Genomic DNA, 16,363 nt, shown 5'->3' with positions numbered 1-16,363 from the left:
CAGAATAGGAGCATAAGTTTCTAGATGGGGTGTACACATGGATGAGGTCAGACATGTCTTGGACTGGAGCCAGTCATTGAAATGTAGATCCGATTTTGTGTTTGATTCTGCTGCCAGTGAAGGCTACAAAGTATGTGTGCTCAGTTCTTCCTACTCTAAGGATGATCCAAGTTGCTATGTTTTGAACTCTTTGAAGTGTCTGTAGTATATACACAATATAGAAATGTTGAGTAAAACAATTGAGTAACAGAATTTCTTCAAATTAAGCAATATTAGTAGCAAAAGAAACAGTTTTTGGTTATGTGGATAGCATACATTGCATTTATCATCATCATCATCAGTCTCATGACCTAGTGTGGTCGTTGAGGCACTGTGCTGCTGAACATCTGACCAGTTCCCTCCACTTGTCTCGATCATGTGCCAATGCCTGTGTCTCCGCAAAACTTTTCCTGGTCCATTCTGTGATGTTGTCATTCCACTTTTTTCTCTGTCTACCTCTCCTTCTGCCACCCTGGACGCTGCCCTGCAGGACTGTTGTTGATAGACTGTTGGCTCTAGTCACATGGCCATACCATTTCAGCTTTCTCTCTTTGATGGTGGTGAGGAGATCCTCATGTTGGCCTACTTCGCGCCTGATGGTGTTACGTACTTCTTCATTTGTGATGTGGTCCATGTAAGAGATGCCAAGGCTGGTTCTGTAGCATCTCATTTCAAGTGACTGGATTCTTCGTTGTAATTCTGCTGTCAGGGTCCATGCCTCACATGAGTTCAAAAAGACTGAGATGACTAGAGCTCGCAATAGTCTGATTTTAGTTTTCAGACAGATATTCTTGTCTCTCCAGATGGGTCTTAGCTTTGACATAGCTGCCATTGTTTGTGCTGCTCTTGACAAAATTTCTGCTCTTGATCCCTCTTCATTGATTATGGAACCAAGATATTTCAACTGGCTCACTGTTTCCAGTTCATGTCCTCTGACTTTAATCTTGGCTGAGATTTGTCTGCCACTATTTGTCATCAGTTTTGTCTTCTCAGCGCTTATCTCCATGTCAAATCTGGAAGATGTTTCATCCAGGTTCTTCACTAAGGTGGCTAGCTCGTCTTCACTGCCTGCCAGCCCATCAATGTCGTCTGCAAAGCGGAGGTTGGTGATGTTACGCCCTCCAATGCTGACTGTCCCACAGTGGTTTTCCAGGGCTTCGCTCATGATACGCTCTAAGTAGATGTTGAAAAGCGTGGGTGACAGGAGACAGCCTTGACGCACTCCCACTGTTGTCTGGAACCAGTCTCCCACAGCACATTGGGCAATTACGGCACTGGTAGCCTTGGCGTACAGCTGCTTGATAGTATTGGTTAACTTTTGACTCAGTTAAAGGTCAAAATGATGAAAATATATATTTACATCTTCACTCTTCAATTTCCAGAAACAATAACCGTATTCATTATAACTAATGCATATCCTTTCCTCCATCATTAATATAAAATATCATTGCAGTTTAAATTTGCTGCAAGCATTGACTGGAAATTATGGTACCATATAGATTCCAGGGCAATAATAATCCAGCAGTTGTACAATCAGTTTGAGATGTCCCTTGTTCTCGTGTATCAACTTTAAGCCATGGCTCACATAGGTTGGAAACATAGCTTCATTTTGTCCTGTTGTTCTCCATCTTCCTAATCAAAATAATCCTGTATGCATAGGCAGATTTTTCACAAAACACATTCTACTTTTGGGATGTGTGTCTTCAATAATCTTAATGTTTGCATGGAATCATGAACTTCTGAGGCAACAGCCGCTATTGTTCAAATATATAAACATTATTCCTGTGCAATGTTTACAGATGTCAGAACTGAAGCAGCCATTTTTAAAATTTCAAATTGTGACTAGTTATCTATGCCAGACCAAATGTTTAACATGCACTTTTGTGGGGCAGAAAGTTGTGTTTTTACAAGGACAACACTCCTTTTGAATTTTCAGGAATTTATATATTTTTCATATTATGCAGTAGTGCTCCTTTAAGAACAACAATTTACACTTGTCTTCCTTGGTGCCGATATTCAATAGGTATTTTAGAAAACACTTTGAACCTTCAGACCCAACATTTCCTTCAGATCCAAGAAACCATGTAAACCATGTATGATATCACCAGTATTACAAATTATCTTAAAGTAGTATGATTTTGTCATATATTTGTACTTGGACTGCTCAGCAGTTGGGTGATTGGATGATGCATTGAAAATGAACCAAAAATTGAAATTTGAGTTCTTTAATTCTTAGTAAAACTTATGCTAAAACACCCCTGCTGAAGAAAAAAAAGATCCCAGCTTCAATGTACCCAGAGTACTGTGCTATTTTTGTGCATGATGTAATAGAAAACATGTATTTAAATAAAATCATGGTCTGACAATGTTTATCAGTTTAATGGAATTTTTGAATATTCAGTAATTAACATATGACAGCAGAGTAGTCCAATAAATCAGTCCCCAAACCTGAATTAGAATGTGGGTGGTTCTGCACCTAAAACCACTAACATTAGGAAAGAGAAATCATGGCGGATGGGTGAGTGGTGGGTGGTGTAAGTTTTTGGACTAGTAGAGCTTGGCAGGTTAACTCCAGCATTACAGTGATCCATAAAGGATGATGTCACTATAGTAGTAAGTGTTGTGTGATATGTCTTATACAGTACTGATGGCCATATTTTTTGCCATTTTTTGTCTCATAATTTTCATTCAGTAGAATTCTATGCAAAATCCAACTTCTTTTGTCCTTGTATTTTTTAAATGCTTTCATTCAACACAGTCATATTTTATGTCCTCAAATTTTCAGTTGCAATAATTCCATACCAATCATACTTATATCCTCATATTTATATCCAGTATAATTTTAAAAAAATCATACTTATTTTGACTTTTCATTTTTTCATGCATTGTAATACCACATAAATCATATTTATTTTTGTGTCCTCATAATTTCTATACACTGATTCCATACAAATTGGTCCTCGTATTTTTCTTGCACTATAATTCTACACAAATCATATTTATTTTTATGTTGTATTACTATCATTCTGCTGCTGACAAATCAGCCTTTAGTTATTGGTTCTCATATTTTTCATATACTATTACTACAAACAACTCATGTTAATTTTTGTCCTCACATTTTTCATGCAGAGAACTTTGTGCTCTTATTTGGGATTTTTTATATATATATATATATATAAGGGGTGTAACAATATATCAATATATTGGTAGAAATTGGTAAACTACAATAGCGCAATTCGTATCAGTTCCAATTCCTCTGTATCAATATTTTCATCCTATAGTTGTCTAGCCTATCATGTGCTGAAAAATGGTGTTAAACCCCACAACAACAACAACATCATCCTAGTTACCTATTACATATATTGGTTATGGAACTATTTTTGTTTCCTGAAATTAATGCTGATATAAAAAGAACACTATAACAGGTCGAACATGTGGTTTAGTAATGGCTTGCAACTTTTACTCAGTCAGCAGGCAAAGAGAGAGCACAGTCTGGGCTCACTTTGGTTTTAAATACATGTACAAGGATGATGGTGGAATGAATAAATTATATGCCAAAGATGCTTTGAGTCTGTGAATTTCGTTGGATGTGGTCAAGCCACCGCATCCAATCAAAATCAAGTTGTTCAAATTTGAACACTGTTCCTACATGATCAAGACAAGGGGAGCATGCAACTTGAATGGACTGATCAATAAGCAATTTTCCACTGCTGGTCCGTGTTTGTACAAATACCTTTTTCACAAAAAATACACTTGTAATGGCTTCCATCTGGTACAAAGTCATACTTTCAATGTTAAACTTATGTATCCCTTTTAAGTCAATTGCCTCCACCATTTCCAGCCAATGTACAATGCACTGCTGTTACACGCTATTGGTTAGTTGGCATTACATGATAAGGGAGGCAACTCATGAAATCCATTAGATGTCACTAGGACAAAGCACTAAAATATCTGTTTGATCTGCCAGGGTTATCATATCAGAACCTTGGCTAGCGAAGATGAAGTTGCAATAACTTGAACTGTTCTGGAGGGACCATTATTATTCCCCAGACATGCACGTCAAAATCATCTATCGCATCCTTAATCTGCAGACTCTTGTCGGTTACAATGGCCATTCAGATTTTGGTCATACTAATAATCATTCTCATTTTTTCCCCAAAATAAAGAGAAACACAGCTGACAGAACATGTTATTAGTTTTTCTTTTAATTTATCGACTCAACTAATCGTGTCAACAGTCCTTATCACTTTGGTTTTCAAAATTGTCTGCTTGGTAGCAGTACAGCTCAGTACTTATTGCAATACAATCATTATTGGAGTATATTGCAATACAGTTTCTTCTGGCAATACATATATATATATATATAATAATATAGATACTGTATACATAAAGATTCACACATATTTGAACTTAAAGATCAGATGACTGTTATTTCCAGAAAGAGTCAAATCAACTGATATACAAGTGTATGTTTTTTGTGCCCCTTATTATTGGTTTGACAACCATGCTTCATTATAGGAGCATGATTTCCTTGAGAAGTTAAAATAGCAATAGATTTATGATGCTTATAAACCATCATTCCACAGAAAGTATTTATTATAATTTTATTGACCATAAAAGAATTTCAGTTTAAGTACATGTCATTGTCCATAGATTGTTCAGCTTTCATCGTCTTTTTCAGAAACATGTCATCAGTAAAAGTTGCTGTGAGGGTCCGTCCCTTCAACAACAGGGAGATGTCTAAGGGCTCTGAAAACATAATCACTATGTCTGGAAAAACAACATGTAAGTGTTTGTGGTTAATGATATACTTGCCACTGTACTAAATGTTGTCTCTAATTAAGAGTCTGTAGTTGGCATCAAACTTCACTAAGAAATATTGATTGGACACAGTTCACATTTAAAGAGCAATGATTGGTTTGTCATAATTTATCAACTATCCATTGGATATGTTTTGTGTACATTTTCATTGATGGGTCATTCTTGCACTTGAATATATTTGTCGATCGATCGGGAGTCATATCATTTAGCAAGTAACTTGTATGCTAGATATTAACAACTGCTCATATTTATCTTTCCATCCCATACTCGAACAATGAAGGAATACATTAAATTGTGAAAAGAAAAAGAAATGAATCAGTGTAAGAAAAACGTACATTACAGTAAGTGGGCAAGAAAGAGAGTGAAAGAGATTGAGTAAATAGTTTTTCAAAATCGATGCAGAGATTAAAATTAAACAATAGATATTTAAAATTGATTTTAATTATTGTGCCAGCCTGTACATGAACAGTGAAAGAAAACATAAAATTGTAAAATGACAAAATTCAGTGTAATGGAAAATAAGGAACAAACTTCCACTTACCTTCATAACCATTGTTCCATGAATTAAATCCAGACAGACACTGTAGTATTGTTCTCGATGTGTATGATGGCAATATTTTGCAATATAAATTCTACAAAATTCATTCTGCCAAAATATAAATAAACTCTAGAAAATAAAGCAATATAATAATTTCAGGTAAATTTAGGTTGAACTGTTTGAAAGGTTTGCACTTTCAAGTCAGTTTTTCTTTGCAAATGAAATAATGATTTTTCCATCAGCAGCAAAAAGTTATCAGGAAGCAGTAAAAATTGCATATCCAAACTGACCCCAAATATTGGTTCAACATGGTATGCATTTCCATTTAAGAAGAACCTTAAGTATAGATAATGTATTCACTGCAAGCCCTACTTTCAGAATGGTCCAACATGTGACAAAATGATTTATGATTTGAAATAGACGTGAGTGTATTTAAAGAGCAGTCAAAACTGATTGGCTACAGGTGTCTTGTTTTCTTTAAAAGAAAAGATTGATGCAGGGATATGTATGTGACCTGGGTGAAGAAGAAGAGAGTTGTTCCTATAAAAATCAGAAGGAAAGTTGCAGTCATACAATAAATCTGTTATACAGAAATTATCTTACGTGATACCAGTGATATCATGGGTTGGAGAGAACCCCAACATCCCTCTCACAACAATACTGTATCTCTGTCTGTTATCCCACTCATGCATATCATCTAATATGTAATATCAAGTTATTCTCAACAAGCAGATTTGTTAAATGCAGGGATGAAAATAGTGAAATTTATTAGACATTGTAGAGACCATTGAGTACACATTGTAACAAGCAGCTTCCATTCGAATGGTGTAGAGGTGTCCAAAGATGCTTGCATGAGGTAGAGGGTTAAGAATGTAGGTAATAGATTCATTTCCATCATGTGAATGGAGGTCCTGTAGTTGAGAATGCCATTTCCATGTTAAATTTTTTTTCTTTTCAGGTATACGAAACCCAAAAGCCGTAGGACCCAAAGACAGCAAAGAAGGTGCAATAAAAAGTTTCAATTTTGATTACTCTTATTGGTCTCACACATCGGTAAGTTCCAGCTGCAGCACTTACCTGTGTATACACGACTACAAACAGCATACACTTCAATCTACCATTTTAAAAATGTATACACAATTACAAACAGCATACACTCAGATCTGCTATTTTAAAAATGTATACACAACTACAGACAGCATACATTCAGATCTACCATTTTAACAATGCATACACAACTACAAACAGCATACACTCGGATCTGCCATTTTAAAAATGTATACACAACTACAGACAGCTTACACTCAGATCTGCCATTGCAGATAATGTATGTATGCACAACTGTAAAGAGCATGGGATGTGTTTTGGAGAGCATGATTGCTCTTGTGCACCATTGCACTCCTTAAATTGCTTCCAGGAGAGTGACCCATTGCTCTCCCCAATCTTATTGTTCCAAACAAAGATTTCCTGATATTTTCTGAGCGACCTTATCAAATTTTATTCCAGATTTCATGGCCTTTCATAAATACTGATATGTTTACAGGTTCTACCGTTTTGATATATGATGTCATGTACCATAAATGATGATGTACCGTAAACAATGATATAAATATTTCAGGAGAGAATAACTCTCCCCAACTCTACAAGAAGAGCTGTTTGCAGCTCTCCTGCATTTTACAAAACATAAACCATGAAACAGCATAAATGCTGATCTGCAATCATAGATTACATGCTTATATACCAAGCATAAACTGCAAATAGCATACATCCAGATTTGCCATTACAGATTACCTGTGTATACACAACTGCAGACTGTACAGCATGCACCCTTATCTGCCATCAGTGATTAGCAGACTAGTGTAAATAACTACAAACTGCAAAGAGCCTAGACCCATATCTGCTTTTACAGATTACCAGTGTGTACACAGCTGAAATCTGTGAACAGCATTACAATCTGATCTGCTGTCACAGATTCCAGGGTATACACAGCTGCAAAATGGAGCAGCAGATCTGCCGTCACAGGTTGTTTATATGTACACAACTGCAAACTGAGCAGCATTATGCTGTTTGCATGAAATAGGCTGTGCATAGGTTTGACATGTTTGCAACTGGTAAGCATTTTACACCTAACTGTGATGCTTGAATAAACATTTGCAGAGGCTGTAAAAACACATATTAGCACCACAAAAAAAAACATTAGAAGAGGCTGTAGTAACACATATTGGCACCACAAACCACAAAAAAAACATTAGAAGAGGCTTTAGTAACACATATTGGCACCACAAAAAAAACATGAGGAGAGGCTTTAGTAACACATATTGGCGCCACAAAAAAAACATTAGAAGAGGCTTTAGTGACACATATTGGCACCACAAAAAAAAAACTGTTAGAACAGGCTTTAGTAACACATATTGGCACCAAAAAGACATTGGATTAGTGTGTGATATTTGGATTTTTAACGTAGCTTTAACAATTTTTTCAGTCATATTGCTACAATGTCTGCAGTCTGCAGTGTGGCAGTTTATAGTGATGTCTAGCTCTGGGGCATCATGCCATGGACATGTAGCATGATGTCCCATCCAGTCACATTATCCTGACACCAGGTAGACCAGTCCTAACACCAACCTCTTAATGCTGAGCGCCTAGCAAGGCAGTTGTTAGTACTATTTTTATGTCTTTGGCATGACTCGGTCAGGGTTTGAACCCATGACCTCCCACATTCGAGGTGGACACTCTAACACCACTAGGCCACACCCACAGACTCACAACATATTGGTAAATGTGGTCTTCTTAAAGCTTGATGAACATGGCCTGTTCATTTAATGTTGAATTTAAAAGTTCCAGTAGATAGATAAGTGAAGTGCATGCTTTAAATGAGCCAGATAATTCTGCCTTACTATGTTTGCATGATGCATCCACTGAAATATTTACCATATATACTCGCTTGTAAATAGAGGTCCAGCAGAAACTGCACAGACCCAGTATTGGTCATCATATAATGTGCTGGCAGATCTGGGTCTGTGCAGTTTGTTAAGAGTAATCGGTGGAACAAACAGCATAGATCCTGATTTGTTGGTACAAAAAGTGATGACAGATTTGAGTCAATGTTGTTTGCAGTTGGACTCGACTTATTGTAAATATATACAGTTTTGAGGGAATGGACTAATCACCTACCTTGTGACTACAACAATGAGAAGTTAAACTGACAAGTCATTCCTGTCAACCCCTAATTCATTTTTTTCTGCTTTCATGTAATTAAGAGTTGAATGCAAATTGTTACTTAAAGAACACAACCATTACCTTGCTGGGGTTTGTTTTGTTATTAAAATTACTTAATATATTTCATAATACTTGTTCAGTTTTGATTTCATAGACAGTTAGTTACAGGAGAGCTTTACATCTAACTTTTTTATCTCAAGACTGTATATTTGCAACTAAGTCACCTCAAGAAAATGCACACCAACCAAAATGTTGGTTAGCTTTGGATTGATTGTACCCTTAAATATGTAAATATATCCATTTATCAAAACATTAAACACTAACATTTTACCAGTGATCCTCTTATAACAAAGTAAATTGATTGCTCCATTGACCTAAGTGTTTAGAGCATCTACCTCAGATATGGGAGATGGTGACCCTTGGTCAAGTCATACCAAAGATTTTTTTAAAAAATGGTAATAACCTAAGACTTTAAAAAAATGGTAGTTGCCTTGCTTGGTACTCAGCATTTGTGCTAGGACTGGTTGGCTTAGTGTCGAGATAATGTGACTGATGAGAAATTGCTGCATGTCTGCGGCATGATGTTCCAGTGCTAGACATCACTCTAAACTGTCACACTGCAGACATCGTAGCAATATGACTGAAAAATCATTAATACTATGCTAAAAATTCAAAACACACACACACACACATCCACACACAGTAAATTAACATGTGAAATTCAAATGATATTTGTAACCTGCTGGCATAACATAATGGCATGCCAGAAACCATTCCAGCATAATTTTGACAGTTATGAATTATTAATACATTATGCTTGACATTTGACATTTTCAGATATTTCTGTATAAAAAGTAATTGATCTTGTGACAGGACAGTGTTCTAAAATGAGAGCTAGCTTCAGGACAAAAGCACACAGAAATCAGCAATAGAATCATTCCATTGAGAATTGATTAGAATTGTTTATTAATATTCATATAAAGTCTAAATATATTACTTGATCTAAGGTAGCCATACAATGACATTTTCCCATCGGAAAAACCTAATATGACTGTTTCTTCTTAGAAGTCAGTATCCATTGTTAATATCACGTTTTAAGCAGAGAGTAGGATTGATCTTTGAAGCCTAAAATCAGGATTTTCACCACATGATTAGAAATTTATCTACCAGAAATGAATTTTTACAATTTATTTGGAGTACAGGTGAATTATCCTGATATAATTCCATTTGTTATGAATTGACTGTTTGCTGCCATGTGATTGGCTGCAAAATATCATGTGATACTGATGATCTGGAATTTTTTGCGCATTGGTAAATTCTGGGGAGTACTTTTGGGGGTCTCAATCAGTTTCCAGTAAGTTTCTGACAAGCTTTGATCTTTTCAACTCCCTACGTCATCATAATTACACAGCTGCGACTTTATGATCAGATTTCACAACATCAGACACAGTATCAGATTACAAATTCCTTGATGCACCCAAACACTCACTACTGTGGCATCATAGCTACTGTATCATGTACATGATACATATACATGTTTTCAGATCATCCTAATTTCTTTGATGCAGAGTAAACATTGCTGTAACTATTCATAAACAACACACCGAAGAATTAAAAGTCAATATATGAATGAACTTAACCTGTCTTTCCAACTGAATCAACAGTCAACATTTATTATGACATTGGCACCAACATGTGAGTGTATCTGTATTTCAGAAGAGGAATTTCTTAATGTAACCACTTAATTTCTAGCTTCATTACAACAGTCCATTAATTTGATTGCAAATTGATGGTTTTATTATTTGTCTTCATACTTGTTGTAAAATCATGCATTGGTTTAAAAGTATTTGCTTTGTTGCTTTGTTTTCTTCATATTTTCACAAAAGTGAGTGAGTTGGAAAACTTGTACCTTACAGCACTTCACAGATTCAACAATATAGCATTATCCCTTACATTTCTGACCTACATAATTGCATTTTTAGGCTAAATCTTTAATAGCATATAATTTAGACTTTGCTTTCTATGAACTGTGTATTTTCCTTAATATATTTTCCTTAATATATTTGCCCAATAGGTTTACAGAATCAGACAGTCTAATAAAGTCTAATAGCAGTGTCGGCCATTATTTCCCCATTTCAGGTTCCCTTATTGTTTCAAGCTGATTTTATGAAGAAAATTATGCATGCATGGAGTTAAAATCTTCAGGTCACCAATTACATCCTTAAAACACAAATTACTATTTTTTTTAGTTTTGTACATTTTTATCATCAAATGATAAGTAGTGGAAATCAATTGCTATAACTTTAATGGTAAATCATCCATAAAAACACATCCCTGTGCAAGAGTTTGTTGGTGCATTTTATGTCAATACCCGCTGATTCATGGCTTGATACATGCTTTCATTTCACCTTGAGCTAGAACACCACACTGAACTACCTGGCTAGGGTGAGGGAGCATCTCAAAAGTATTAAGTTTAAGTCCTTCAGTGTACATTCATTTTTGCTTTCCTAACAGAAGGCAAAGTGTACATTTTTTTTAGGTGATTTTATTGCCCATTTCGCCTGGTAGCATGATCCCTGTAAATGATGTGGATTGATGACCCTTGGCTAGCATAATGGGCTGTGTATTCTGCTAAATTGTGAAAAGGGTGATTAAAGAAAACTACGAGCTACCAAAACTTGAAAGCTGTTGTTGGGATCACTGATTTGATGACAGACAGGAGGAGAATTGGAATTATCAGGATTCAGTGATAATCAAAGTGTAAATTTTACATCATCACTCAAAAAATTGTCATTACACCATACATTTTATGTGATTTCATACAAATTTACGCTGCAATAAATACCCAGCCAATTAATAAACAGAAAAATCCCATTTGTTTTATGCGTCTTTAGCCATAGTGCAGTGGGTTCAAAGTGTTTCTGTTAATTACATCAAACTATTGATTAATTTTTAGCTGCTTGCAATCTACGGCTGTCATACTGGAAATGTATACTACTACCACTACCACTACCACTACTGCTATTACTACTACTACTAATAAAATACTACTAGTAAAGAATTTGCTATGTTAACCTCTACTGCATTAAAGGTACAAATATATCACAAATTGCCAGAATACTACAAACTGTTAACACATAGATAACATAGTTTAATAAGCCGAGGTCAGATAAAGGAGATCATACTGTATTTTCTTAATCAGAGCAAGAAAACCTTTTTTTATTCTATAGCCGGAAGACCCAAACTTTGCATCCCAGAAGCAGGTGTATGAGGAAATTGGTTTGGAGATGCTGGACCATGCATTTGAGGGATACAATGTCTGTATATTTGCATATGGTCAGACAGGGTCAGGGAAAAGTTACACCATGATGGGGAAAAATGAGCCAGGCCAGCAGGGAATCGTTCCACAGGTACGGAGAATAGTATCTTCAGACACATTATGGTCCAAGTTACTCAGGTCACAGAATTAGGAATTTAGGATGGGGGTGGGTGGGTGGAAGAGGTTTGTGTTCATTAAATATGAATTGCAGTCATGGTGGATAGTATACATTTATTTCTTGGATGTACAGGGAATAGATTAAACTAAAGTCCAACCATGCATAACCATTAGCTTCCGTTAGTATAGTTTCTTGTATCCATCCAATGTCCAAGTTTCATCAGCAGTTACATTTTCCACTTAATTTTTTCTCCCCCTTAAAATAGTCACCATCCTTGCTATAAGTCAAGACTAATGGAGGCAGGAGCCATGGTGGTTTGTATGTCAGACTTGTGATAGAAAGGATGTAGGTTTAAATCCCACTTTCAGATGAGTCCAGGTTGGCTATTGTGCTGTGGCAATAACTGCCATTGCCTACTTGCATTGCTGTGCTTGGATTATATCATTATATAACTGCTCATACGTTTTGATGTAACATCTCTGCTAGTTCTCAAATTTGATAATTGTATTGTGTACCTTATTTATTATGCTGAGTTAGAGAATATTGGAATTATCCATTTTATTGATAGAAAACACTCTCAGGATTCCAAATACAAAATGTATTCGTATTTATATATGCAAGATTATGTAATTTCTATGTGTGATTGTATGATTATATGTACAAGTTTGTGATTTATTTATGTAATTGTATGTCTTGTCCTTGTCATTCTCATGTCTGTACCAGTTCTCTGTATTATTAATCTCTAAAAGGAGGAAATAAAGATGGAATATAAACAGGTAAATATTTCCTTCCCATTAGTTCTAGGTAATGATATTTTACACTGGCTTTGCTGGAAGTTACTTTGGGTAATTGGCAATCTATTGCTTAAGGCCATGGACAAAGACAATTGTATTCATATAAACTGGACTGGTTTCATTTACTTGAAATAATGTCTTTTTTAATTGCAATAAATATAGTGCACTCTTTTTTGCCATGTTTGTAATTTTGTGCCTTGTCCATATTCCACAATTTCATCATGATACACGTCAAAATTTGTCCATTTTTGTTTTCCCACTGTCTGCCTTCTTAGATTTTATGTCTCTGCTCTGGTGTTTGTTCAGTTAGAATGAAGGAATTTTTTCTTGCCATGTTACCTATTCCATTTGAATTTTGTATCTTTTTTTCTCACATGTAGTCAAATGAAGTTTCATATTACACCTATGTGAAACCATCACGATGATACATGGTACAAAATATGAAACCATCACGATGATACTGGTACAAAATATGAAACCATCATGATGATACATGGTACAAAATATGAAACCGTCATGATGATACATGGTACAAAAACATAACACTTTAGCCTGATTACCTTACTGCCACTGGTGCATGGTGATGGTGGGGTTAGTTGAGCATAATTTTCTTTTAAAAATGTATTCTTCATATATGTGAAATATATCTAACCCTTTGAGTAATTTAAACATTTGGCATGTTTTTCCAAAGGTAGTCATCATTCTGTCAGTTTTAAAAATTATACATGAACTTTAAAATTACATAAGCTCTTGTATATTTGATTTGTTGTTGCAGCTGTGTGAGGATCTTTTCAACAGAATCAAGTCCAGCAAGGCACAGGATGATGAAGTCAAGTACTCTGTTGAGGTAAGCATTTTATGCATGGACTATTTTAAGCTGTGACTGGTTACCTTTTGAATTTTTTGAGGTGGGTTGCATTTTAACAGCATTTTTTTGAAATCTGATTTTAAAAAAACAAAGTTGCTAATGATTGGATCATTCAGGATAAGTGACTTGCAAAACATTGTTGTTTTGCAAAGAAACATCAGAAGAGTATGACCTGCACAGAAGATAAATAGATCAGACAAAACAGTTTTGATGTATTAGGTACAGTGGATTAAAATGTTACAGGTTTCTCACTGTTTATTTATTGCAGCATCAAGTTTGTTGATTACATAGAGCTTAGATGGTAAATAAGATATCACCTACTCAGATGGTGAATATTGTACCAACTCCTCTGATGGTAAACAATAAATCAGCTGCTCAGATGGTAAATAATATATCAACTTCTCAGATGATAAACACTTTGCCAGCTACTCAGATGGTAAATAATATACCAACTACTCAGGTGGTAAATAAGATATCACCTACTCAGACGGTGAATATTATACCAACTCCTCAGATGGTAAACAATAAATCAATGGCTCAGATGGTAAATAATATATCAACTTCTCAGATGGTAAATAATATACCAACTACTCAGGTGTAAATAATATACTAACTACTCAGATGGTAAATAATATATCAACTTCTCAGATGGTAAATAATATACTAACTACTCAGATGGTAAATAATATACCAACTACTCAGATGGTAAATAATATACCAGCTTCTCAGATGGTAAATAATGTTCCAACTACTCAGATGGTAAATAATATACCAACTACTCAGGTGGTAAAAATTATACTACTCAGATGGTAAATAAAATATCAGCTTCTCAGATAATAAATAATATACCAGCTTCTCAGATGGTAAATAATATACCAACTACTCAGATGGTAAAACTATACTACTCAGATGGTAAATAATATATCAACTACTCTGATGGTAAATAATATACCAACTACTCATATGGTAAAACTATACTACTCAGATGGTAAATAATATATCAACTACTCTGATGGTAAATGTATCAACTACTCATATGGTAAATAATATCTCAACTAGATAGTAAATAATATACCAGCTACCAGAAGGTAAAAACTATCTCTACTACTCAGATGGTAAATAATATATCACCTACTTAGATGGTAAATAATATATCAACTAGTCATAATTTTTCCTGTTTTAAAAGAGAAAGGCATAACTTGTATATAATTCAAACATGCACCAGCATTCTTGTTTCATCAGGACCTGCAAGGTGAGGATGTGATATTGTCATATAGTAATACCTTTGTCCACCTAGACATCTTTGTGTGTCATCAGTATGGCCATATTGCCATATTAGTAATACCTTTGTCCACCTAAACACCTTTGTGTGTCATCATTATAGCCATATTAGTATCTTTGTCCACCTAGACACCTATATGTGTCATCAGTGTGGCCATATTAGTAATACCTTTGTCCACCTAGACACCTTTGTGTGTCATCAGTATGACCACATTATTAATACCTTTGTCAACCTAGACACCTATGTGTGTCATCAGTATGGTCATATTAGTAATACCTTTGTCCACCTAGACACCTTTGTGTGTCATCAGTATGGCCATATTATTAATACCTTTTCAACCTAGACACCTAATTGTGTCATCAGTATGGCCATATTATTAATACCTTTGTCAACCTAGACACCTAAGTGTGTCATCAGTATGGCCATATTATTAATACCTTTGTCAACCTAGACACCTATGTGTGTCATCAGTATGGTCATATTAGTAATACCTTTGTCCACCTAGACACCTTTGTGTGTCATCAGTATGGCCATATTATTAATACCTTTGTCAACCTAGACACCTAATTGTGTCATCAGTATGGCCATATTATTAATACCTTTGTCAACCTAGACACCTAATTGTGTCATCAGTATGGCCATATTATTAATACCTTTGTCAACCTAGACACCTAAGTGTGTCATCAGTATGGCCATATTATTAATACCTTTGTCAACCTAGACACCTTTGTGTGTCATGAGTATGGCCATATTAGTAATACCTTTGTCCACCTAGACACTTTTGTGTTTCATCAGAACCTGCAGGGTGATGGGTATTTGTATTCCTCATCATGAATGTGGTATGGCCATATGGTGTTACCCATGTACATTCATTTATATTTTTATGTCACACCTGGGTTAAGTTTTGGATTTAGGTCAGTACCTTAATCACAGTGGTGGACCAGTCAGGTTTCTTGAACACATTTCTTTTTATTTTCTGTATATTTACATGTGTAATTCACATCTTGAGAAATAATATCCCATATATATATATATATATATATATATATATATATATATATATATATATATATATATATATATATATATATATAATTGTCTTAAAGGACACACTTTCAGCAATCCCCAAAACATGTATAACTTGGACACTTTACATGTAGAAAAGCAATGTTTACCCCAAAGTCCAGTCTCACTTAAGTTTTCAAGCACATTTAATTTGTTGAATTTTGTTTTTTTAAATAAGAACTGAAGTTTACTACTGAACATATTTGTTTGACATGTGTTCATACTCTCATTTACTAAATTGTTTTAACTTGAGTTGATCAGAGATCCTGTGAAACTAATTTTGATCAGTAAGTCCCTTTG

At 35.0% G+C, this 16,363-nt stretch overlaps 1 protein-coding gene across 1 annotated transcript in view; it reads left to right on the top strand.

Moving 5' to 3' along the window:
* The window catches only part of LOC149782000 (kinesin-like protein unc-104), a 196,319-nt gene that overhangs the window by 22,882 nt on the left and 157,074 nt on the right, over positions 1-16,363 (top strand). Inside the window, exons 3-6 of the mRNA XM_089933404.1 lie at positions 4,721-4,824; positions 6,357-6,451; positions 11,848-12,027; positions 13,624-13,695. Of these exons, the coding sequence (XP_089789530.1) occupies positions 4,725-4,824; positions 6,357-6,451; positions 11,848-12,027; positions 13,624-13,695 (447 nt within the window). The 5' untranslated portion in view covers positions 4,721-4,724. The remainder of the gene's footprint in view (positions 1-4,720; positions 4,825-6,356; positions 6,452-11,847; positions 12,028-13,623; positions 13,696-16,363) is intronic.

This window comes from Sinohyriopsis cumingii, chromosome 15 (genome assembly GCF_028554795.1).
Source record: "Sinohyriopsis cumingii isolate HCF-2022 chromosome 15, ASM2855479v2, whole genome shotgun sequence".
Classification (NCBI taxonomy): Eukaryota; Metazoa; Mollusca; class Bivalvia; order Unionida; family Unionidae; genus Sinohyriopsis; species Sinohyriopsis cumingii.
The sequence above is the reverse complement of the archived record's forward strand: the minus strand, read 5'-3'. Positions and strand labels throughout refer to the sequence as shown.